Raw genomic sequence first — 26273 nt, forward strand, 5'->3', positions numbered from 1 at the left:
TGATTCGGTTGAGCATGTAAATGGGAGTCCGGTATCCCCATGAGCCGTCTTGTGTCTAGGTGGTAGGACTATAGTATAATTTTTTAGGAGGTCATTCATCATATTTTTAATTATCTATGGCTATGTTTCGCTTTTCACGGGAAACAGAGACAGGGAAGCCCAGGAGTTTGCCTGTTTTTATGGGCAGTAGGAAGAAAGATGGTTTAATAGTGCCAATAACACAACTACCTGTCCACTGGTCAGGCAGCTTAGCATAGGCTCTATGTCTACATATCCAGTATAGCCCAGTGGGGGCCATCCAGTCCCAGTGGGATTCTGGGTGGGCCTAAACAGTCTGTAACTTTGGAAATTTACTGAATGGATTTTTATCTGTATGGTTTGAAATCCACCATGTAACTGTTTTTGTGGTACCATTATACAGTTTTTGTCCTAGGCAACTAAGTCATCCTACAGAATGAGTGAATTCTTTCCTTTGTTTAGCTATGCAATATTGTCTAATAATTGAGACTTTTAGAACCTAGAAATGATCAGGGTGATTCTTTTGGGCCAGGAATTCATCAGGAACTGGGTCTGTAGGCACTAATTCTCAGGCTTCTTATGGCCATTGATCTCCTATTACAGTTTCTCCACAAACATAACATGAAGTGACATTTGGAGACTGGGCTACATGCTTGGCTAATTGCAAAAACACATTTCTGGTTTTTCCTGGAGTCTCTGGTACTGGCACATTTAGTTCATCATAGAAAGTCTGAAATACTGGTGCTGGAGAGAGTTTACGAACCTCCTCTTTTACAAAGATATTTACTCTAGGATCTAGTCCTTTTCTATTGATGCCCAGAGATACGTGTTCTCCTTTTTTCTACCTTGGGTTTAAGGGATTTGTAATTACTAATTTCAAGGGGTTGCAGCTTCCACTCGTACAAGAGGGGGTGCCTTCTCCTTTTTGGAGCTAAAAAGGATCTTTTTCATCCTTTTTCTAAGTAGTCTAGATGACACAAGACCAGTAATTACACACATTTGCACCTGAGCTTAATTCATGGCAGGTATACTTATTTCCTGCCGTGTAACTTTTTTTTTTTTTTTCCAATTTAAAGAACCACATCTTATTGTATGCCAATTGCTATTGATAGTGGCACAAGCATTAAATTTTAGGGTTGTATGCTTGGGGACCCCTCTTTCTTCTGTCCTAGCTATTACTTTACTTATGTCGCCTAGAAAAGGACCAGTCCTGAATTTTATTTTAAAAACCGTGATCATGGGAGGCTTAAAATGGGTCATAACACACATCAGGTTGGTTATTTCCTGGGTTACATACCTTAGATAGAGTACCATTATACAAACAAGTTTCTTTTAGAGTCCCGGTACACTCATAATAACCATAAAATAATAGGACTGTAGCAATCTTTTGTCCTAACTCAGTGACTTGATGTATACACTGGGAACAGCCCTCAGTCTAAGGAAGGTCAGCTGAAGTCCTCACTGTACAAGTCCAAATTTTAAGGAAACTGAGTCCCATGATGAGTTTTCTCATGCTTCAGCCATGTGTGGGCCAGTCAGCTTCCGGGTATGACTGGAGCAGGGCTTGTCGTCTTTTTCAGAGTCACTTTGCAGGGGTTGGCAAAGCTGCTCCCTTCCACATACAGCTCCCAGTCTACTGATGTTTAAGGATGGTCTTGGAGGTTGGGCCCACTAGAATAAACTGAGTCCAATACTTCTACACAGTTATGTTTAACTGGGCTCTCGATACCAGAAGCAAGGTGGCGGGGTTTAGGGTGTTGCAAACTTCAATGCTTATGTGGGGATTTTCACAGAACAAGCTTTGGTATCTAGTTAGTCTAGCATTCATTAGCTAATGGTGTCCTTTGGTATTTATTAAAGTCACCACAGCACGGGGGACTTTATGTTTAGGTTTTGCCTAAGCGTTAGCTTATCTGCTTCTTGTGCTAACAGGGCCATTGCTGCCAGGGCCCTTGGACATGGGGGCCAGCTTTTGGAAACCCCGTCTAGTTGTTTTGAGAGATAGGTCACTGGCCTTGGCCAGGGCCCTACAGTCTGGGTTAAAACTCCAACTGCCATATTTTTTTTGACACATAGAGTGTAAAAAGTTTTGTCAGGTCAGGTAGCCCCAGGGCTGGGGCCGACCTGAGTTTTTCTTTTAACTCATGTAAAGCTTGTTGCTGTTGGTTGTAATAAATGTTGTTTATCTAATTTATGTTTTTATTGACTGTCATCTACCAAAATATTGACTTACATCCTGTAACTATTTGATTTCGAGCTTTAATTTGATCTGGTATTCCTTGTGGGGCTCCAATTGCATCTAAATAGATGTGAGAGTTGAAAGACCTATAAGGGGTTCTCTCGCTTTATGATGTCTTATTTTTCTTCTTCCTCTGGTTGATGAAATGCCAGGGTGAAAGGGATCGCCAAATGGACTAAAGCACAAGTGCCACTCTAGTTATTTGGCAGAGTGCCCAGTAAAGGTCCACCACAATACCACCACACATCTACTTGGGGATGAACAGGGGCTGACTGATTGATAAGCTCTTGAAAATTCTTAAGCTCACTGCATCCCGTTGGGTCTCCAAGGAATGCTGTTTCCTCTCTGTCATAAGAGACACGAAGTGAACTTAGTGTTGGGAGACGGAAGCTGGATGGCCCTTAGGAGCTGACCCACAGGGTGCTGGACTTTAGGATAGAGCAGAGAGAGCTTGGCACGACTTATTACTCCAGGCTGTAGAATCCTGAAAAAGAGCTACCATGGAGCCCATGTTGGGTCAACTGGAGGACCACCTTAGTGGAAAGGGGACAATCTGGGCCTCTGGCCTGCCATGTGCACAAGCATAACAACTGGTACTGGTATTTTGATTTTTTGAAGGGCTTTTTGTGTCTCTATCTCCTTCAGTTCTGCTTTGATCTTAGTTATTTCTTGCCTTCTGCTAGCTTTTGAATATGTTTGCTCTTGCTTCTCTAGTTCTTTTAATTGTGATGTTAGGGTGTCAATTTTAGATCTTTCCTGCTTTCTCTGTGGGCATTTAGTGCTATACATTTCCCTCTACACACTGCTTTAAATGTGTCCCAGAGATTCTGGTATGTTGTATCTTTGTTCTCATTGGTTTCAAAAAACATCTTTATTTCTGTCTTCATTTCATTATTTACCCAGTAGTCATTCAGGAGCAGGTTGTTCAGTTTCCATGTAGTTGAGTGGTTTTGATTGAGTTTCTTAGTCCTGAGTTCTAGTTTGATTGCACTGTGGTCTGAGAGTCTGTTATAATTTCTGCTCTTTTACATTTGCTGAGGAGTGCTTTACTTCCAACTATGTGGCCAATTTTGGAATAAGTGTGATGTGGTGCTGAGAAGAATGTATATTCTGTTGATTAGGAGTGGAGATTTCTGTAGATGTCTATTAGGTCCACTTGGAGCAGAGTTGAGTTCAATTCCTGGATATCCTTGTTAACTTTCTGTCTCATTGATCTGTCTAATGTTGACAGTGGGGTGTTAAAGTCTCCCATTATTATTGTGTGGGAGTCTAAGTCTCTTTGTAAGTCTCTCAGGACTTGCTTTATGAATCTGGGTGCTCCTGTAATGGGTGCATATATAGTTAGGATAGTTAGCTCTTCTTGTTGAATTGATCCCTTTACCATTATGTAATGGCCTTCTTTGTCTCTTTTGGTTTTGTTGGTTTAAAGTCTGTTTTATCAGAGACTAGGATTGCAACCCCTGCCCTTTTTTGTTTTCCATTTGCTTGGTAGATCTTCCTCCATCCCTTTATTTTGAGCCTATGTGTGTCTCTGCATGTGAGATATGTCTCCTGAATACAGCACACTGATGGGTCTTGACTCTTACCCAATTTGCCAGTCTGTGTCTTTTAATTGGACCATTTAGTCCATTTACATTTAAGGTTGATATTGTTATGTGTGAACTTGATCCTGTCATTATGATGTTAGCTGGTTATTTTGTTCGTTAGTTGATGCAGTTTCTTCCTAGCATCAATGGTCTTTACATTTTGGCATGTTTTTGCAATGGCTGGTACCGGTTGTTCCTTTGCATGTTTAGTGCTTCCTTCAGGAGCTCTTGTAGGGCAGGCCTGGTGGTGACAAAATCTCTAAGCATTTGCTTGTCTGTAAAGGATTTTATGTCTCCTTCACTTATGAAACTTAGTTTGGCAGGATATGAAATTCTGGGTTGAAAATTCTTTTCTTTAAGAATGTCGAATATTGGCCCCCACTCTCTTCTGGCTTATAGAGTTTCTGCCAAGAGATCTGTTGTTAGTCTGATGGGTTTCCCTTTGTGGGTAACCCGACCTTTCTCTCTGGCTGCTCTTAACATTTTTTCCTTCATTTCAACTTTGGTGAATCTGACAATTATGTGTCTTGGGGTTGCTCCTCTTGAGGAGTATCTTTGTGGCATTCTCTGTATTTCCTGAATTTGAATGTTGGCCTGCCTTGCTAGGTTAGAGAATTTCACCTGGATAATATCCTGCAGAGTGTTTTCCAACTGGGTTGCATTCTCCCCGTCACTTTCAGGTACACCAATCAGACGTAGATTTGGCCTTTTCACATAATCCCAATTTCTTGGAGGCTTTGCTCATTCTTTTTACTCTTTTTTCTCTAAACTTCTCACTTCATTTCATTCATTTGATCTTCAATCACCGATACTCTTTCTTCCAGTTGATCAGGTCGGTTACTGAAGCTTATGCATTTGTCACATAGTTCTCGTGTTATGGTTTTCATGTCTATCAGGTCATTTATGGACTTCTCTGCATTGGTTATTCTAGTTATCCATTCGTCAAATCTTTTTTCAAGGTTTTTAGTTTCTTTGCTCTGGGTTTGTAGTTCCTCCTTTAGCTCTGAGAGGTCTGATCAACTGAAGCCTTCTTCTCTCAACTCATCAGTCATTCTCTGTCCAGCTTTGTTCCATTGCTGGCGAGGAGCTGCGTTCCTTTGGAAGGAAGGGGAGAGGTGCTCTGATTTTTTGAATTTTCAGCTTTTCTGCACTGCTGTTTCCCCATCTTTGTGGTTTTGTCTACCTTTGGTCTTTGATGATGGTGACATACAGATGGGGTTTTGGTGTGGATGTCCTTTCTGTTTGTTAGTTTTCCTTCTAACAGTCAGGACCCTCAGCTGCAGTCCTGTTGGAGTTTGCTTGAGGTCCACTCCAGTTAGGCTACTCCCAGTTAGGCTTTCCCACTTAGACTACTTGGGGGTCAGGGACCCACTTGAGCAGGCAGTCTGTCGGTTCTCAGATCTCAACCTCCATGCTCGGAGAATCACTACTCTCTTCAAAGCTGTCAGACAGGGCCATTTACATCTGCAGAGGTTTCTGCTGCTTTTTGTTTACTATACCCTGTCCCTGGAGGTGGAATCTACAGAGGCAGGCAGGCTTCCTTGAGCTGCGGTGGTCTCCACCCAGTTCGAGCTTCCTGGCCGCTTTGTTTACCTACTTAAGTCTCAGCAATGGTGGGCGCCCCTCCCCCAGCCTGGCTGCCGCCTTGTGGTTAGATCTCAGACTGCTGTGCCAGCAATGAGGGAGGCTCCATGGGCGTGGGACCCTCCGAGCCAGGCGTGGGATATAATCTCCTGGTGTGCCGTTTGCTAAGACCCTTGGAAAAGCACAGTATTAGGGTGGGAGTGACCCAATTTTCCAGGTGTTGTGTGTCACGGTTTCCCTCGGCTACAAAAAGGAATTCCCTTCCCCCTTGCACTTCCCAGGTGAGGCAATGCCTTCCCCTGCTTCGGCTCTCGCTCATTGGGCTGCACCCACTGTCCTGTACCGACTGTCAGACATGCCCTGGTGAGATGAACCCGGTTGGAAATGCAGAAATCACGTGTCTTCTGTGTCACTCACGCTGGGAGCTGGAGGCTGGAGCTGTTCCTATTCGGCCATCTTGGCACCCCCTATTTTGTTTCTACTTCATTATTTTTATTTGAAGATTATTTTTACTTTTTTACTCAAGCAGAAGGTTCTATAAGCACACGATGCTTTATCTAAAATTACTGTCATGTTGAAAAATGACTGTCAAAGGTAGAATAATCCAGTATGAGAAAGAGTCTGTGCTCCTGAAGAGAAAATGGAATATTATATCATGCTAAATACTATTAAATGATGTGTTCAACACCCAAAGTTGTTAGACCAGCAAGCTCTCCCCAGATAACACTGTTTATAAGCCTCATTCCAGCTATCTAGACAAGAAAAAGTTAGTGCCAAATTTTAGTCACACTTATGAGAGTAAGATCAGACTTTTAATTTATCCTTCTATCAATCTACTCTTGCTGGAGGTTGACAGAAGTAGAAGTGATTATTAACATAAACTGTAATCACTATGAGCCATTAGAAACAAAGAATCACCCAGAGCTGAATGTTAATAGCAGACTCAGAGAGCTTCCTTGGTCTATTAGTAAAATTAAGGAGAGATGTTCCCTAAATGCCTTGTTGTAACGACATGACAAACTAGTCTTTGATGGGTTGGCATTTCTACAGCTCCATTACCTTCCTCTTTACTTCTGGAAAGTTATAAAACATTTTGTGCAAGAAATGGTTTCTTAAAATTGGGAGACTAAGAAAAGTGGATGGATCTGCCTACATTTCCTATCTCCTTCCTTAAATGACTCCTTTTTCCTCAAAAGCCATTGAAACTGAAATGGCAGATCCATTACGAGTAAGGCTTACGGCTGTCAATCTTTTGCAAATTACTTAATCAGAAGATTCCAGAGTGCTTCCCCAGTAGAACATTTTCTCCCTGTCCACTCTAGTTTGACTGACGCTCTATCTGTTATAGACACAGCTAAAGTTACAGAAACAGATGAAATTTACAATGTAATACAAGCCATGTCAACATGTGAAAGAAATAAAGTGTCATGTAAAAAATAATGGAAGGAAAAAAATCATTGTGCCCCACTTAGTTTAGAAAGGGTATTCGGTCACATTTATTATGCTACAAAGCTGTTCCACAATTCCATGTTTAAAGTAACAGAAACCTCAGCTCCTAACCTAGGAAACTTAAAACTAGAGGAAATAAAAACAAATTCATGATGTTGAACCCACAAAGCTGCAAAGCAATCTTGGTTACTTTTCACACTCTTGACTGTCAAGACATCAGAGGTACAATCTCCAGTGCCCCTCTCCTTATACCTGTCATGTTGCCACAAGAAAACATTGAGACAATGATTAAAACTATAAACATACATCTGTAACATTGCTTTTTAAACTATTCAAGCACTTCAAAGCCTGAAGCTGATTACTTCTTTTTATATGGAGAAATGTATACATACTAAATAGTGAAAAACTTAGGACCCTATCTAGTGCCACAAATGGAAGAAGCAATACCCTCCTTTGGCTATAATGAGTTATTTGGTGAAACACTGAATGTAAAGAGGGATACTACATTTGAAATTATCTTTGTAGACAAAGAATTCTGACTCTGGAAGACCATTCTAGAAGTCATGTTCTGACTAAATAGCATGACTTTGGTTTAAAGAAACCTAAAGGTATCAATAAAGAACAAATTTTAAATAGAATTTAATCTGTACCTAATCTAATTTCACTCGTGTACAACAGTCAACTCTGAGACAGTACTGGAGATAAAAGTTTACTATGATCACTTTCACAGCTTTTGCCTCTGTTCTTTAACTTGGCCTTCTTAATACTTGCAGTCTACTATTACAAGACTACTTTCCTGGTTTTGATTACCTTCTGATAAGGATTGTATCACTTTTACGAAGTCATTCTTACAGACTCTCAATCTCCTTCCCACTCTCTCATCTTAAAACGGGCATTCTTTTGATTTAAAAAATGCTCTCACTCAAAGAGGAGTTGACTGAAAGGCAAAAATAATACACACACATGCATTTATGATATGATATGGAACATATGAAATGGATTGTGAAAGTGGGGGAAGAATAAACTTTATTGGCCCACAGAAGGGATGAGGGAATGAGAAGGGGCTAGGGATAAGAATGAATAAAAGTGGAAAAACTAAAACAGAATGATTTAAAATGTGCAAATATATTTTGCAACCTCTACCATTCAATTTAGGAATATGCATGTACAGTGAGATCCATGTAGACTAAAGTGAGTTTAACTTTGTAGTTGATGCTACTTGTACAAGTTCCATCATTAGTAAGTCACCATTTAATTCTGTCAAAGTCAGACAAGGATCTTTCTGGTTAGTGCAAACAAGGTTTTCCATCCTGGGCTGCAGTCTGACCTGCCAGTGCTCAGTAGGCATGCTTGTGATGAATTTGCACAGTTTCCAGTTCCCCACCTCCAATGGCGGCCAGGGTCTCCAGCCTGTTTAAGCGGTCCAAGCTTCTTCCAAGAACTTCTTCTAGCCGACTGCGTAACACCTGAGCCCCTTCCAGTTCCACCTGCAGAGTTCGGTCTCTCTCAGAGCTGATTAAACATGCCACACGGAAGGAAAATGGATTAGCCATCAACTGTAGTGAGTCCATATTTGCTTTCAAAGAACCATCAATGCCACTTTGAGCCACACGACTTTGTAAAGTAATTGTTCTCCAGGACACAATAAATGAATGTAGTCTGTGTGGCATTTGTGTTCACTGCTGATAGATGAGTAAGGACTGATCCTTTTTTTAAAAGCTTCCCCCTTACACTAGATTCTGGGCCAATTTCACCTAAAATTATAGCTTCTAAGACTTATCTCACACACCTATACCCCAAACAAGAGATATTTCGTTATTTGACTAAAAGCTCTTGTTTCTGAAAAACTAAAACCCAGGACAAACTAAATATAAACTGGAACAAGACTGAGTGAAGTAGAACCACTACTGAAGAGACTTGTTTTCTCATTTGTTACCAAACTTGAGGTGGGATGGTGTGCTGAAAAGGAATCTGGTTCATAAACACTAAAGCTCCAGAGGTTCTTTAAAAAGTAACACAATCAACTGGTCCTATCAGACCTTTCCTCTGCCTTCATTTTCTGGTGGAAAGAAAACATTTTTAAAGCCCAACAATAAATTACAAGAAACTGAATAGCAAAAATAATAATAATAAAATTGAAAAAGAGTAAAAAGGGCTAGTAGGGAAGGCAAAATGAGAAAAAAAAAATGAAGAGAATATAAAATGATCCAGAGAGGTATCATATATGCAACCAAAAATCAAGAGGTAGAAGAAAATATATTCATCATGATAGTTATCGGTGGTCCCAGGATGATTTAGCCATCCCAATTAATATATTTTCTTCGATGATATTAAAATGAATATCAGTGTCCATTATAGCCTTACTTTTTTTTTTTTTTTTTTTTTTTGAGATGGAGTCTCACTCTGTTGCCCAGGATGGAGTGCAGCAGTGCGATCTTGGCTCACTGCAACCTCTGCCTCCCGGGTTCAAGTGATTCTTCTGCCTCAGCCTCCCGAGTAGCTGGGACTATAGGTGTACAATACCTCATCCAGCTAATTTTTGTATTTGTAGTAGAGACAGGGTATATATAGCCTTATGTTTATAATAGAACAGCTTTTAATAGGACATGGATCACAGAAGAGAAATGAACATACATTGAGTGGCTACTCTATGCAAGGCATTGTTTCAGACACCAAAGCTGTCTTCTTATTTAATCTCTGCAATAGTTGTGTGAAACAGGCACTATTCCCAACTTGAGATTTTGACACTGAGGCTCAGAGCAATCCATAAAACAAATGACAAAGTGGGTAGCCCCAGTAATTGTCCCTGTTTTTTCTCCCCTCTTCAGTATCATAAGCATCTGCACTTAATGAAGAATAAAAGGCATAAAAAGAACATGATAGTAAAAGAAATAAAAATTTCAATAAAGAATAAAAGGAAAAACAGCCACTCTCTTACCTCTCTGGATGGGCATGGAACTTCACCAGACTGCTATACAGCTGTCTCTCTGCTTGTAAGGCCTCATTGAGCCGACTCCGTTCATCCACTAGTCCTTCTAGCATCAGCAGCAACTGGGGAAAGAAGAGAGAAGAAGCAACACACAAATGGCACAGTGAGACATGAAGCCACAGTTAACCCTGAGAAACAAGAAAATGCATTAGCATGTACTAGGACTTAAAAAGCCCACTATCTTAGTACTTAAGCTTTTGATACTATTTTATAGTTTTCAAATCAATGTCATATTATCTTTTTTTATCTTTAAAAGCCTGTAAGGTGGAATTCAAACTAGGCTGTAATGTCTTTCCTGTAGATCCCACATATCCATACAGTCTTTATGGTAAGGACAAGTTATTTTAAAGAAACCATTTAAAGGAATTTAGCAATAGTTAAATATCACCCACTCAAAATACCCATTCACAGGCATTTCAATTTCATGATCCTGAAAACAGGACAGAACCAAAAAGTAACATTACTCTGGATTTGATAAATGTGAGAAAAACAGGAAGAGGATGTGGAAACTAAAATATCTGATATGAATAATCAGATAATGGCTAAGGTAAAACCACAAAAAGGGAGACTAGGGGATTTTTAAAACTGGTGTTTCTTAAACGCCACACATTCTCATATCCTGAAAACTAATTGAGTCATAAAACATGAGTCTGTTTGTAAGCAGAAATATGGTAATGAGGCCGGGCACGGTGGCTCAAGCCTGTAATCCCAGCACTTTGGGAGGCCGAGACGGGCGGATCACGAGGTCAGGAGTTCGAGACCATCCTGGCTAACACGGTGAAACCCCGTCTCTACTAAAAAATACAAAAAACTAGCCGGGCGAGGTGGTGGGCGCCTGTAGCCCCGGCTACTCGGGAGGCTGAGGCAGGAGAATGGCGTAAAAACCCGGGAGGCGGAGCTTGCAGTGAGCTGAGATCCGGCCACTGCACTCCACCCTGGGCGACATGGCGAGACTCCGTCTCAAAAAAAAAAAAAAAAAAAAAAAAAAAGAAATATGGTAATGAAATCAAAAGATAAAATATGATAATTCCATCACAAATACAAACACAGGTTTTATATTAGAGATCTAGCTATGGCAAAAGGTAGAAAAAAACTAAGGAGCTATTTGGACTACCTAGCTCAACTGAATTCAGGAAGCCATGACACTGACTGATCTTCTAAAAGAGATGCCAACACAGTAACAAACAAGCTTTCAGTTTCAGTCTGTAACTCTGTGCTAGCATTTCTTCAACATCATAGTTGAGTATGCAGCTAGTGTGGAGGAAACGCAGGGGGAAGGGAATCGCTAAGGCTGAAAGGCCTCTTCTAAAAAATTTGATGAGAACTCTATGCTAGAGAGAGTTAAAGCGTAAGGTGGGAAAAAGGTGGGAAATGAATCTTCTTAGGAAGTATGTGAAGTCACAAAAGGCTTGAGTTTAAATCATAGCTCTGGCATTTATTAGTTACATGACTATTCTCCACTCCCATTTTAAAGGAGAAATCAGTGTTTCAGCTTCTTCATCTATAATAATTGGGCTGACACTACTTACTTTGTGTAGAGTTGTGAGCATTAGTGCTAATTTAAATACCTAGCACAGTACATAGCTCATGAATACTTGATAAACTTTGATTATACTCAAATTTCTCATTTCATGTTTCTAAAACTAATTTCATGGGTCTAATATCATAACTCTAAGCAGCAATCACATAACACTCCCTTTTTTCACTAATGCTTTATAATAATTATTATTTATTATATAATAAAAATATTAAAATTTTAATTTTTAAATAAAAATAATAAATATTATTATTATTATCTTGGAGGCAGAGTTTTGCTCTTGTTGCCCAGGCTGGTGCGTGATGACATGATCTCAGCTCACTGCAACCTCCGCCTCCCAGGTTCAAGCGATTCTCCTGCCTCAGGCTCCTGAGTAGCTGGGATTACAGGCGCCCGCCACTACACCTGGCTAATTTTCATATTTTTAGGAGAGACGGGGTTTCGTCATATTGGCCAGGCTGGTCTCAAATTCCTGACCTCAAGTGATCTGCCCACCTCGGCCTCCCAAAGTGCTGGGATTACAGGCATGAGCCACCGCACCCGGCCTTTACAATTATTTTATTCCATTTAGCAATGGGGAGAGAGGGTTACGGTTTTCTAGCACTTAATAAGTTTTAATGGTCCCGATCTAAAAACAGGAGCATCTTTTTGAGATAATGTATATATAAAATAACTTATATTTTTCTCCAAAAAGAAAAAAGTCATACCTGGCATTTGGACTCAGATATTATACTTGGAAAATTATATACTTTTAAATATAAACTATTTTGAAAGAAAAAATAATAGGGATTTAGAAATTAAGACTTGACTAGAAAATTCACTTGACTTTTTCTTTCTTTTTTAGCCATGAGTTCAAATTCCGCTTTGGCATTACTCAGTTCTTTTTCCAGCCGTGCAATTGTGTTCAAGTCTCCTAAGATGAAAATACAGCACTAGTTTTAATTGCTATTAACATAATGTGATATCTGCTGCCTCCTCTAAGTAATTTACAGAGGACACATTCTAATAATAAGAAAAAAGAAAACATACACACAGGTTGTTCTTTGTAGCATTATTTATAATAGCAAAATATTGCAATCATCCTAGATGCTGTAAAGATTGAATAAAACATATTCACAGATGGCACTCTATACTACTGTAAATAAAGAATAAGGATGATCTTTATGAACTTATATGAAGTGACTTTGAGATTCTAAGAATACGTTAAGTAAAACAAGCTATGTGCTTAAGAATACATCTAAGGTAGTAGGTTTTCTATTAGGAAAAAGGGGAAATAAGAATGTACATATATACATCACATATACACAGATGATTCATTTGCTTATTTTTCAAAAAGATATATAGGAAGAATAACCCAGAAATGAAACTGATTACCTTCAGGAGACGAGTGGAAACAGGAGAGAAGGGATAGGGAAATATGGGACATCTGAGTATATCATTTTATATACTGGAGTTTTGAACTGTGTAAATGTTTAATTTTTTTTTTTTTTTTTTTTTTTTTTTGAGACAGAGTCTCGCTTAGTCGCCCAGGCTGGAGTGCAATGGCGCGATCTTGGCTCACAGCAACCTCCGCCTCCCGGGTTCACGCCATTCTCCTGCCTCAGCCTCCCGAGTAGCTGGGACTACAGGCGCCCGCCGCCTCGCCCGGCTAATTTTTTGCATTTTTAGTAGAAGCGGGGTTTCACCGTGTTAGCCAGGATGGTCTCGATCTCCTGACCTCGTGATCCGCCCGCCTCGGCCTCCCAAAGTGCTGGGATTACAGGTGTGAGCCACCGCGCCCGGCCAATGTTTAATTTTTAATGTATAAGTCAGCTTGACAATTAATGGGAGAGAAAATGTCTAAAACTGAGTATTAATATAAATATATATAGCAAATAAATAAAACCACCCAGAAGATACTAAAAAATTAATCCAAATAATTTTTGAACTCACTACTCTAACTGAACACTGTCAGTGCAAAATATCCTAAGGATAAAAAGAATTACAAAAAAATCTTAAACATTACTTAATACATTTATTGTTGATGGTAGTATTTATGTAGCAATTCTGAAACAACTTTTGCATATTATAGTATTCTGCAAATGTGTAAATATTTTGAAACATATTGATGCTCTAAGTAACCAGGGCTCTCAAAGAGATACAAACATGAAATGAGGGAAAAAAGAACCTATATTGTTAAATTGGAATTACAGAAATCAGTATCAAATCTTCATATGTATACAAATACACACACATATACTTAAAAATATTCATTGCTAGCTCTGTTCACTTAAAAGGGCCTAGAAGCAAAAGGCATTCATGTAGCAATGAACACATCTTGTGCCCAGATCATAGTTTCTAAATGCCATTACCCACCAAAAGGAACCAGGGAGCTCTTTAGGATAACGGCTGATTCTGGGACTGAGGCAGGTAAAGCAAAAGGTAATCACAGAACATTTTACTGTGCCAGAAACTATGAAACTATGCTAAAACAAAAACAAAAACAAAAAAACAACAAAAAAAAAACTGATGGGGATATGGCAAAGCTTGATGAGGCTCCCACTGACCAAATATGGGTTAATTTGAGCATTAAAGGAAATAATGACCAAAATCAATAATATAATGATTTTTAAAACTCCATATTGATAAAAACAAATGGGGTATAGACATACGGAAAGGACAGCTCTTCTTTATAAATAATACCCACAAATAAACAAAGAAGAGATTTCACAAACAGAAAATCATATATATATATATATTTTTTTTTTTTTTTTTTGAGATTGAGTCTTGCTCTGTCATCCAGGCTGGAGTGGGGGAGGGTGGGGGGGGCGGGGTGGCGGTGGGGAATCTCTCCACTTTCCAGGTTCAAGCGATTCTCCTGCCTCAGCCTCCTGAGTAGCTGGGATTACAGGCATGCACCACCAAGCTCGACTAATTTTTGTATTTTTTAGTAGAGACAGGGTTTCACCATGTTGGCCAGGCTGGTCTCAAACTCCTGAGCTTAAGTGATCTGCCCACCTCAGTCTCCCAAAGTGCTGGGATTAAAGGCATGAGCCACCGCGCCCAACCCTGAAAATCACTATTTTTAAACTACCAATATAGTGTAAATTCAGCCAGCAGATCACTTATATACTAAGGGTGAAATAAACCTTTTACAACAGAGAGATTTGACAGCTACAACCTTAACCAAATGACTGAATTTAATATCACCAATATTTTGTATCACCAATATAAACCGATTATCACGCACTGATGTGATGCACTAAAAAAGACGTCATCCAGTCCAGGCACAGTGGCTCACGCTTGTAATCCCAGCACTTTAGGAGGCTGAGGTAGGTGGATCACTTGAGGCTAGGAGTTCCAGACCAGCCTGGCCAACATGGCAAAACCCTGTCTCTAAGAAAAAATACAAAAAAACTAGCCAGGCATGGTGGCGCATGCCTGTAGTCCCAGTTACTTGGGAGACTGAGGCGGGAAGATCGCTTGAAACTGGGAGGCAGGCAGGCAGGCCAGATGGAAGGAAGGGAGGGAGGAAGGGAGGAAGGGAGGAGGGGAGGAAGGGAGGAAAGGAGGAAAGGAGGGACGGAGGGAGGGACGGAGGGAGGGAGGGAGGGAGGGAGGGAGGAAAGAAGGAAGGAAGGAAGGAAGGAAGGAAGTCAGTCATCTGTGTGGTATTCCTGCCAAAAATGTTTAACTCAAATCTAAGCATGAGGAAACAATCACAGCTAAATTGAGGAATATTAGCTGGCCTGGATTCTTCAAAAATGCCAATCTCGGCCTCTGCCCCCGGGCGGGCCGGGCCTGCAGTGGTGAGGGGAGCCAGGCTGAGGGTGGGAGTGGGTGGCAGGCAGGTGGAGGGCAGGGAGAGGTGGTGGAGGAGGAGGAGGAGAGATGAGGGCAGCGGAGGAGCGCCAGGTACCAGGCTAGGGAAGCTGCGGGCTCTCAGGGAAGAGATGGATGATGAACAAGCTTTACATTGGGAACCTGAGCCCCATGGTCACCACCGACGACCTCTGGCAGCTCTTTGGGGACAGGATGCTGCCCCCCATGGGACAGATCCTGCTCAAGTCTGGCTATGCCTTCGTGGACTACCCCGACCAGAACTGGGCCATCCGAGCCATCGAGACCCTCTCGGGTAAAGTGGAATTGCATGGGAAAATCATGGAAGTTGATTACTCAGTCTCTAAAAAGCTAAGGAGCAGGAAAATTCAGATTCGAAACATTCCTCCTCGCCTGCAGTGGGAGGTGTTGGATGGACTTTTGGCTCAATATGGAACAGTGGAGAATGTAGAACAAGTCAACACAGACATAGAAACCGCTGTTGTCAATGTCACATATGCAACAAGAGAAGAAAATAAACATGGAGAAGCTAAGTGGGCATCAGTTTGAGAACTACTTCTTCAAGATTTCCTACATCCCAGACGAAGAGGTGAGCTCCCCTTTGTCCCCTCAGTGAGCCCAGTGTGGGGACCTCTCTTCCCGGGGAGCAAGGCCAGCCCCTGGGGGGCACTTCTCAGGCTAGACAGATTGATTTCCTGTTGAGGATCCTGGTCCCCACCCAGTTTGTTGGTGCCATCATCAGGAAGGAGGGCTTGACCATAAAGGACATCACTAAGCAGACCCAGTCCCAGGTAGACATCCATAGAAAAGAGAACTCTGGAGCTGCAGAGAAGCCTGTCACCATCCATGCCACCCCAGGGGGGACTTCTGAAGCATGCCGCATGATCCCGAAATCATGCAGAAAGAGGCAGATGAGACCAAACTAGCCGAAGAGATTCCTCTGAAAATCTTTGCCCACAATGGCTTGGTTGGAAGACTGACTGGAAAAGAAGGCAGGAATTTGAAGAAAATTGAACATGAAACAGGGATCAAGATAGCAATCTCATCTTTGTAGGATTTGAGCATATACAACCCGGAAAGAACCATCACTGTGAAGGGCACAATTGAGGCCTGTGCCAGTGCTGAGATAGAGATTATGAAGAAGCTGCGTGAGGCCTTTGAAAATGATATGTTGGCTGTTAATACCCACTCTGGATACTTCTCCAGCCTGTATCCCTATCACCAGTTTGGCCCGTTCTCGCATCATCACTGTTATCCAGAGGAGGAGATTGTGAATCTCTTCATCCCAACCCAGGCTGTGGGCGCCATCATCGGGAAGAAGGGGGCACATATCAAACAGCTGGCGAGATTCGCCCCTGCAGAAGGCCCAGACGTCAGCAAAAGGATGGTCATCATCACCCGGCCACAGGAAGCCCAGCTCTAAGCCCAGGGACGGATCTTTGGGAAACTGAAAGAAGAAAACTACTTTAACCCCAAAGAAGTGAAGCTGGAAGCCCATATCAGAGTGCCCTCTTCCACAGCTGGCTGGGTGATTGGCAAAGGTGGCAAGACCATGAATGAACCGCAGAACTTAACCAGTGCAGAAGTCATTGTGCCTCGTAACGAAAAGCCAGATGAAAATGCGGAAGTGATCGTCGGAATTATCGGATACTTCTTTGCTAGCCAGACTGCACAGCGCAAGATCAGAGAAACTGTACAACAGGTGAAGCAGCAGGAGCAGAAACACCCTCAGGGAGTCGCCTCACAGCGCAGCAAGTGAGGCTCCCACAGGCACCAGCAAAACAACAGATGACGGAGCCCTTCCAACACCTGACAGAATGAGACCAAACACAGCCAGCCAGATCGGGAGCAAACCAAAGACCATCTGAGGAATGAGAAGTCTGCGGAGGCGGCCAGGGACTCTGCAGAGGCCCCGAGAATCCCAGGGGCCGGGGAGGGGTGGGGAAGGTCAGCCAGGTTTGCCAGAACCACGGGGCCCGCCTCTCGCCCCCCAGGGCTTCTGCAGGCTTCAGCCATCCACTTCACCATCCATTCGGATCTCTTCTTAACTCCCACGACGCTATCCCTTTTAGTTGAACTAACATAGGTGAACGTGTTCAAAGCCAAGCAACGTGCATACCCTTTTCTGGTGGCAAATCGTCTCTGTACATGTGTGTATATACTAGAAGGGGAAGATATTAAGATATATGGTCTGTGGGTTACACAGGGTGCCTGCAGCTGTAATATATTTTAGAAATAATATATCAAATAACTAACTCCAATATTTAATCAATCAATTTTTTTTTCTTTCTAAGGAGAAAGCAGGCTTTTCTAGACTTTAAAGAATAAAGTCTTTCTTTGGGAGGTCTCACAGTGTGGAGAGGAGCTTTGAGGCCACCCACACAAAATTCACCCAGAGGGAAATCTTGTCGGAAGGACACTCACAGCAGTTCTGGATCACCTGTGTATGTCAACAGAAGGGATACCGTCTCCTTGAAAAGGAAACTCTGTCATTTCTCATGCCTGTCTAGCTCATACACCCATTTCTCTGCTTCACAGGTTTTAAACTGGATTTTTGCATACTGCTATGTAATTCTCTGTCTCTCTCTGTTTATCTCTCCCCTCCCTCCCCTCCCCTTCTTCTCCATCACCATTCTTTTGAATTCCCTCATCCCTCCATCTCAACCCTGAATCTATGCACCCCACCCCCTCCCAGGCAAAGCAGTGCTCTGAATATCACATCACATGAAAGGAACAAAAGCGAAACACACAAACCAGCCTCAGCTTACACTCGGTTACTCAAAAGAACAAGAGTCAATGGTACTTTTTCTAGCATTTTGGAAGAGGAAAACAGGAACCCGTCAAACCAACCAATCAACCACACAAAGAAAAAATTCCACAGTGAAAGAATGTATTTTGTCTTTTTGCATTTTGGTGTATAAGCCATCAATATTCAGCAAAATGATTTCTTTCTTTAAAAAAAAAATGTGGAGGAAAGTAGAAATTTACCAAGGTTGTTGGCCCAGGGCATTAAATTTACAGATTTTTTAAATGAGAAAAACACACAGAAAAAGTTACCTCAGGTGTTTTTTACCTCAGCACCTTGCTCTTGTGTTTCCCTTAGAGATTTTCTAAAACTGATAGTGGGAGCATTTAAAAAATTTAATAAAAATGAGTTGGAAAAGAAATAAGATATCAACTGCCAGCCTGGAGAAGGTGAGGGTCCAAGTATGCAACAGCTGTTCTGAATTGTCTTCTGCTAGCCAAGAACCTATATGGCCCTCTTTTGGACAAACCTTGAAAATGTTTATTTAAAAAAAAAAAATGACAAAAACAGAGAGAGAGAATATTGGAGATGTCTTGAATTTTAATAGGGTACGCGCCATTAGGGCTTTCTGTGCTAAAGGATGAACAGGTACTGGTTTCTGTGAACAAGCCATTATACCACCAGACTGCAATGTCAGTTTCCTCTACTGCAAACAGTATTCTGTGACCAAAAAAAAAAAAAAAAGAAAGAAAAGAAATATATCCAGCTAACAAGAAAAAAAAAATGCCAATCTCACTAAAGAAAAAAAAAAGCTAGACAGTCGTTCTAGATTAGAGACTAAGAGACATGACAACTAAGCACCTGGGTTGGGGGAAACCAAAGTAGCTATACAGAACATTATTGGGACAACAGGAACTCTGAATGTGGACTGTATATTAGATACTAAGCCTATACCAAGGTTAATTCTCCTGAGTGTGATAATTATATTGTAGCTATGTAGGAGAACGCGCTTGTTCTTAGGCAATACTTACTGTAGTATTCAGGAATAAAGTGTCATGATTTCTGTGAGAAATTCTCCAATGGTTCAGAAAATACATTACAACCACAAATGTGTGTGTAATAGAAAGAAAAAAGGCAAATGTGGCAGAATGTTAATAACTGGTAAATCTGAATAAAAACATCTATGAGTATGCACTGTACTATTTTTGCCACTTTTCTGTAGGTTTGAAATTTCAAAAATAAAAAACTTTGGGGAAAAGTACATTTTTTAAAAAAGGCAAATAAAGAATAAATAAAACAAATCCAACATTGTTTTACCCTTTGATTAGTATAAAGTTTTCCTACTAGAGGATGACTACTTATAAGACTTTTCTAAACCATCCCCTGAATGGGGCTAGGCTTGGCAAATAACTCAATGTACACTGCCTATCCTTCCTAATGGTTTAATGTAGGTGATGTCAACTTACACTGAGTGGCCCCAGACTTGAAAGATACCCAGGAAAAGGTGTCAGCTCATGGCCCTACTCTGCAGGATTGGAACCACTACCTCCTGCATTTCTGAATCCCTGCAAAACTATCTGAAAAGGAGAATACGGTCAAATTGTGAACCCAAAGCAATAACCTCAACTCAACATAAAGTAAGGACAGTGCTTCAGCCTTTCAGAGGAATTCCAAACTTATTTGTTCCATTAAGATAGGAAAAGAAAAGAGTCTTGTCCAAACCTATTAATACAGAGATTACTAGAAGGAAAAACAAGAGAAAAACAAAGTCCCTTAATGAAATGAAATTTGATACTTACCTAATGTGGATCTGGGTATGCTGGCATCCTCTTTGGCAGTCAGTGAAGTGCTATCATCTCTGGAAGGTATCTGCATTGAACCCTAAAAAACTGGAAAAGTTGGGGGACTTAGGAAGATGCAGGAACTATGATCACAATGACAGGACTGAGAATATTCTGAGATTTTGGTATTAAAATGATCAAACTTACACCTCAAATGTAAAAAGGAAATGTAATCAGCATGAATTATCTAAGTCTATAGTTCTTATTTGATTAGTCTTTTCTCCAAGAGCAGGGGCCAATGTAGGTAACTTCAGCTTGTTGGTTAGAGATGGGTACTTGGGACATCAGGGAGTCTCTCCCTCCTAAATATTGGCGCAGGGCCTGTAATTCTGAATTTCTTTCCATTAAGGCTTGCACTGTCTTCTCTCTTCTCAAAAAAAAAAAAAAAAAAAAAAGGAATTTACTTCTTAAATATTGTGAAATTAATATACCCCATACTATTATGAGATTATTCTCACCATGGCCTCTGAAAAATGCAATCTTTTTTTCCTCTTAAGATGACTCAGATTTTAAATGATCAGATTATTAAGGAAAATAAAATGTATATAATGAAGTTAATGGATACATGTATTGTTTAGGCACCCTTCCAAATGCAAGGTTTTCAAGAAATTTTTCATACTTTGATGATTAATGTAAAACTGTGGTCTAAAGCCAGGCACAGCAGCTTACACCTAATAATCCCAGCACTTTGGGAAGTCAAGGCAGGATGATTGCTTGAGCCCAGGAGTTCGAGACCAGCCTGCACAACACAGCGAGACCCCCACCTCTAAATAAGTAAGTAAATAAATAAAACTGTGGTCTAGGTAATAAATAGAAGGAAAGAAACTAACAGAGTTGACTGTAAAATATATAAATATACACACATCTATAGTCTGCAAATACTTCCTATTTGCAGACTATAAATGCACTACATGATACTTTACTGATCTGTGCATTAATCCTTACTTGGCTTTCCTGCTCCCTGGTGCTCATAGACTGAAGCAGGCCTTGAATCTCCATTTCATGTTCCACCACTAGTTTGTTTCGATCACTTAGAAGGTCCTGCAGCATCCTTTCCTTTCGCTGTAGACGCTGGCACAGCTCCTCTGCTATCTCACTCTGCCCTGGTCCAAGTTTGCACAGCAATGTTGCACTAAGATCCTAATGCAGAAAGGACACTGTAAGTTTCCAGAGGAAAGAACTGCCTCTACTAAATATTAAAGGGCTTATAAGAATCTATCATAGAAGAAGAAGGTGCGAGATTCTTGAGAATAAGTATCACGTTTTACTCATTTTTGTTTTACCAGATGTAGCACAGGCCTGCAACACAGAAGTCTCTAAATACATGTCCCAGGAATGAATACAAACAATACAGAAAACTATCTCTGGTGGCCACTTACATACATATTGTTTTCTGAAATAAGCCTTTTTCTATTTGTTCAGGGCATGTAACAATTAATGTTAGATGAGGATAAATGGACCCTCCTTTCATTTATTTGTTTTCCCCCAGTGTAACTTTATAGGAGGAAGCATAAAACAAACTGCTGAAAGGAATACTAAACACTGTATTTGCTCTCATAGTGATGGTTTCTATTTCTGTACTAACCACCGGCACATGGTGGAGGAAACAGAGGAGCCATACTGCCTAGGTTGATACTGGATCTGCTACTTATTAGCTATGTTAGCTTGGACAAGTTACTTAGCTTCAGAAGTCTGTTTCCTCCTCTACAAAACAGGGATAATAGAATGTGCCTCATGGCCTTGTGAGGATTCAATGAGTTAATATCTATTGAGATCTGAAAACAGCACCTGCCCCAGCATGAACACCGTAACTAATAAAGGTTAATAGCTGCCAGACGGAAGAGGCAATGCTTAGGTCTCATTCATTCTCACATAACTTCTTTGAGAAAGTTATTGCCAACTTAAGTTTCTAGATGTGGGGGAAAAAAAAAAAATTCCCAGTGAAAGTCAATGACTTGCCCAGGCACAGAACTGCTTGTACCTGGAGAATCGCTTGTGTACCTGGGAGGTGGAGGTTGCAGTGAGCTGAGATCACACCATTGCACTCCAGCCTGGGCAACGAGAGTGAAACTCCATCCCAAAAAATAAAATAAAAGAATATCAAGCAACCAAAGAAGCAGGGAAACAAGACACATAATGAAGAATCTAATCATCTAGTTGAAATTGACACACATGTTGGAAATAGCAGAAAAGGACATTAGAGCAGTTATAATTGTATTTTGATTAAATAGAGAGGTTGAAGATTTTTTAAATATCAAATTCTGTAGATAAAAAACTATGATTTACAGTCTGAAATGGAAGAAGGCACTGCATTAAACATTGCAGAAGAGAAGAGTATTGAACTAGAAGGAAAAGAAGTTCAAACATAAATGAAACACACAGTAACAAATGACTTGAAAACATAAAAGGACCATCAGCATAAAAACTTTAAACACCCTAGTATAGGGCTAAATGGAATCCCCGAAGGGCGTGTAGTGGAGAATAGAGACAAAAATATTTAAAACATACTGGATGAAAGATTAAAGGAGTTTCATGGAAACCATAAACTTCAAATATTACAGAAATATGATTATCCCAAGAAGAAACATGAAGAAAACTTCACCAAGGAACATCTTAATCAAATCCACCAAAACCAGTGATAAAAAGGAAATCCTAAAAGGAATAAAAGGGGAAAGAACATGTTACATACGGAGGACTGAAGATAAGGATGGCATAAGATTTCTCATAAGAATATTCTGGCCAAGATTCTCTTTTCAAAACAATTCTGAGTCCAGTCAACAGACAGTTATACTACATCATCAAGGTTCACATTTGTGTTCCATAATTGGGTGAAACATTAGCATGAAAAAACAGGTATAACTGAAGACATGTCTCAGACTGAACAAACCCAATCCTCTATATAGCACACAAAGAAGAACCAGATTTTAGCAATGCTACGTCTTATCTTCTTTAACTAACTAAGAAATTTAAGACATATACACCACAGTATGACTGATGTTTCTTACTATATGGGTTATTAACTATAAGTTAAAAGCTGGGGGACATCATCTACCAAAAACAGTAACTATAGCTTTGGAATATCTGAATCCTCTGTATCTGTATTTAGATGAGTAGTTGGCAAACTATGGCCTGGCAGCCACCTGCTTTTACAAATTAAGTTTTATTAGAGCATGGTCATGCTCGTTTGTTTATATATTGCCTATGACTACTTTCGCTCTACAACAGCAGGGCTGAGTAGTTGCAATAGAAACCTTCTGGTCCACAGAAGCCTAAAATATTTACTATCTGTCCCTTTACAGAAGAAAGTCTGCCAACCCCTGCTTAAATAGCAGTGAAAGATGCAGGTTGTGATAATAAAATTTAATAACCATTATGTAAAATAATACTTGTCTATTCTCTATAGTCAAAGGAACTATATCTAGCTCATCCAAAAAAAGGTTTGTATTATTAAAGTTTAAAAGTAGGAGAATCAGAACATACTTCTATTTTACTATAATACATGTTATTCATTGTTCTATCAAGAGACCATTATTATCAACTCTGATTCTCTCTCTCTCACTCTTTTTTTTAAGAGATGGGATCTCACTGTCTTGTCCAGTGATTATAGCTCATCCTCAAATTCCTGGGCTCAAGGGATCCTCCTGCTTCAGGCTCTAGGGTAGCTGGGACTACAGGTGTGTACTACCACACTGCTAATTTTTTAAATTTTTTTGTAGAGACAGGTTCTCACTTTATTGCCAGGGCTGGTCTTGAACCCCTGCATTTAAGTGATCTTCCTGCCTCAGCCTCCCAAAGTGCTGGGACTATAGGCGTAAGCCACTGTGTCTGGCCTCTCTCTCTTTTTTGAACTTTTCAATGTTTTGTGATTAACCATTTGTACAGTAAGTTTTTCTTTTTAATTTAAATTTTGTTTTCAACTCTGATTATCAAAGGATTTGAGAGTACAGTCTCTCTACAAGTCTCAAGTGTCAGGGGTCTACAGTGAACTTACTTTGGCGCTGAGTCCTAACTTTAGAGTGAAAGACTACTTTACTCTTAAAAGGTTTTTCCAGGTGGTGATAAAAAAGTACAACAAAGTCTGCATAGCATAGTTGATGAACCCTACATATAAATGCTGGCCTAAAAAAACACTCAAGCTAGCAGATTAAGAAGCAATAAATAGGCTGGGCACGGTGGCTCAAGCCTGTAATCCCAGCACTTTGAGAGGCCGAGACGGGCGGATCACGAGGTCAGGAGATCCAGACCATCCTGGCTAACACAGTGAAATCTCGTCTCTACTAAAAAATACAAAAAACTAGCCGGGCCAGGTGGCGGGCGCCTGTAGTCCCAGCTACTCGGGGGGCTGAGGCAGGAGAATGGCGTAAACCCGGGAGGCGGAGCTTGTAGTGAGCTGAGATCCGGTCACTGCACTCCAGCCTGGGCGACAGAGCGAGACTCCGTCTCAAAAAAAAAAAAAAAAAAAAAAAAGAAGCAATAAATATTTTGGATAGACTGTCTAATAAACCAACAGGTCTATTATTTGGAGGGGAATAAAGAGTTACTTTAAAAAAGTGTTTTAAGAAACACTTTAAATTCAACCAAACTTGATCAATACTGTAAAATCAATAAAAGTAACTAAGTTAAGTAAGAACTGGAGTTCAGTCTTCAGAGAGATTGTTAAGTATCTCTGAGGAATTCTAACCTTTTCAGGTAGAGATTTTCAATCAGCAGAACAATGTGAAGGGCTGTTACTGGGATTCAGTCAGCGAGCAGTCCCGGAAAAATAAAGCTTCTAGGAGTGAAGCTTAGTCTGTGGCTTCACAGCCTTACTCCAATGAGTTCTTCAGAGTTAATGGTTAGATCTTTTTTTTCCTGGTATCTCATAATCTTTGTCAAACCAGCTATTAGGTGGCTGTGACCCATATCTGCTGTGATCATTGTAGCTACTGAGACTAAATTATTAACACAGTGTTTTTGTTTGTTTGTTTTTGATTTGTTTGTTTTTTTCAGTTATGAGATCCAGATAGCTTTTCCACCGTAAAGAATGTAGCACAGAACTCTTTAAGAGGAGTTATTCAGTACTCTTACTCACCTGCTATTCAATACTCCTAAGATTTCAAAGATGATGAGCTCAAACATGGTGCAAGAAAATGCAAATATCAGAGAAGATCACCTGTACAACATACTGACATTACCTGTTAAAAGCCAAATAGAGACTAGAAGTTATTTCCTTGTTTAAAAACTGAACTGATAACCTCCTTCTGGTTACAAGTCAGAAAACTTATTTTGAGGAAATTCTCAAGTCACTGGAAGTAGGTGGCACTTCTGAATCTTGAGTCACTATTACCAGCATCCTCTTGTGGATGAAGAATTTTGAGGACAAGAAGATGAAGTGACAGGGTCATAGGTAGCACTTAGAATTCCTGATGCACACTGACAAAAAACTGACACATATAATGGTTAATGTTTAAAGGGGTTCTTCAACACTCTGCAGATCCTGATCAGTTCTGGAACCTCCCCTGGGAGGCCTTAAAGTATTGGGCAGAAGAAAATCTCCAGAATTCCAGGCTCTTTCAGACAATAAACTCCCTGGGAAAATTTAATGGAGAACATCCTAGAAATGACCCAAATGTAGACTGTAACCCCTGACCTTACTACTAATTGTAGGGACCAGCCCCACAGGGTCGGTGGGTATTTCACCCCGTGTGCGGAGATGAGAGACTGTAAAAATAAAGATGCAAGACAAAGAGATAAAAGAAAAGACAGCTGGGCCTGAGGGACCACTACCACCAAAACCCGGAGACCGGTAGTGGCCCTGAATGCCAGGCTGCGCTGATATGTATTGGATACAAGACAAAGGGGCAGGGTAAGGAGTGTGAACCATCTCCAATGATAGGTAAGGTCATGTGGGTCATGTGTCCACTGGACGGGGGACCCTTCTCTGCCTGGCAGCCGAGGCAGAGAGAAAGACAGGTGAGAGAGAGAGATCTTAGGCCATTATTTCTGCATATCAAAGACTTTTAATACTTTCACTAATTTGCTACTGCTATCTAGAAGGCAGAGCCAGGCGTACAGGATGGAACATGAAGGCGGACTAGGATCGTGACCACTGAAGCACAGCATCACAGGGAGATGATTAGGCCTCCGGATAACTGTGGGTGGGGCTGACTGATGTCAGGCCCTCCACAAGAGGTGGAGGAGTACAGTCTTCTCTAAACTACCCAGGGAAAGGGAGACTCCCCTTCCCGGTCTGCTAAGTAGTGGGTGTTTTTCCCTGACACTGATGCTATCGCTAGACCATGGTCTGCTTGGCAACGGGCATCCTCGGGTCACTTCTCATTATGTCCCCCCCAGCCCCTGTCTCTGTATGGCCTGGTTTTTCCTAGGTTATGATTGTAGAACGAGGATTATTATAATATTGGAATAAAGAGTAATTGCTACAAACTAATGATTAATGATATTCATATATAATCATATCTATGATCT

General features: G+C 40.7%; 1 protein-coding gene and 1 pseudogene across 5 annotated transcripts in view; one reads left to right on the forward strand and one right to left on the reverse strand.

Annotated features, from left to right (window-relative positions):
- Positions 1–6899: 6899 nt before the first annotated feature.
- PDE4DIP (phosphodiesterase 4D interacting protein) overlaps positions 6900–26273 on the reverse strand; it is a 28658-nt gene continuing 9284 nt past the window's right edge. For 2 of the 5 annotated variants that reach the window (XR_003720673.2, XR_001447693.3), the window contains 4 exons: positions 20754–20948; positions 19767–19856; positions 9815–9927; positions 6900–8388 (listed from right to left, as the gene is read on the reverse strand). Coding sequence is in view for 1 of the 5 variants with exons in the window: in XM_015149812.3 (XP_015005298.2) it covers positions 8214–8388; positions 9815–9927 (288 nt within the window). In the remaining 4 variants the exon portion in view is untranslated. Of the gene's footprint in view, positions 8389–9814; positions 9928–19766; positions 19857–19955; positions 20176–20753; positions 20949–26273 lie in introns of all 5 variants that reach the window. The other 3 variants (XR_013398856.1, XR_001447697.3, XM_015149812.3) reach the window with 3 other exon arrangements.
- Positions 15234–17105, forward strand: LOC701536 (insulin-like growth factor 2 mRNA-binding protein 2 pseudogene; annotated as a pseudogene).

This window comes from Macaca mulatta, chromosome 1 (assembly GCF_049350105.2).
Source record: "Macaca mulatta isolate MMU2019108-1 chromosome 1, T2T-MMU8v2.0, whole genome shotgun sequence".
Lineage (NCBI taxonomy): Eukaryota > Metazoa > Chordata > Mammalia > Primates > Cercopithecidae > Macaca > Macaca mulatta.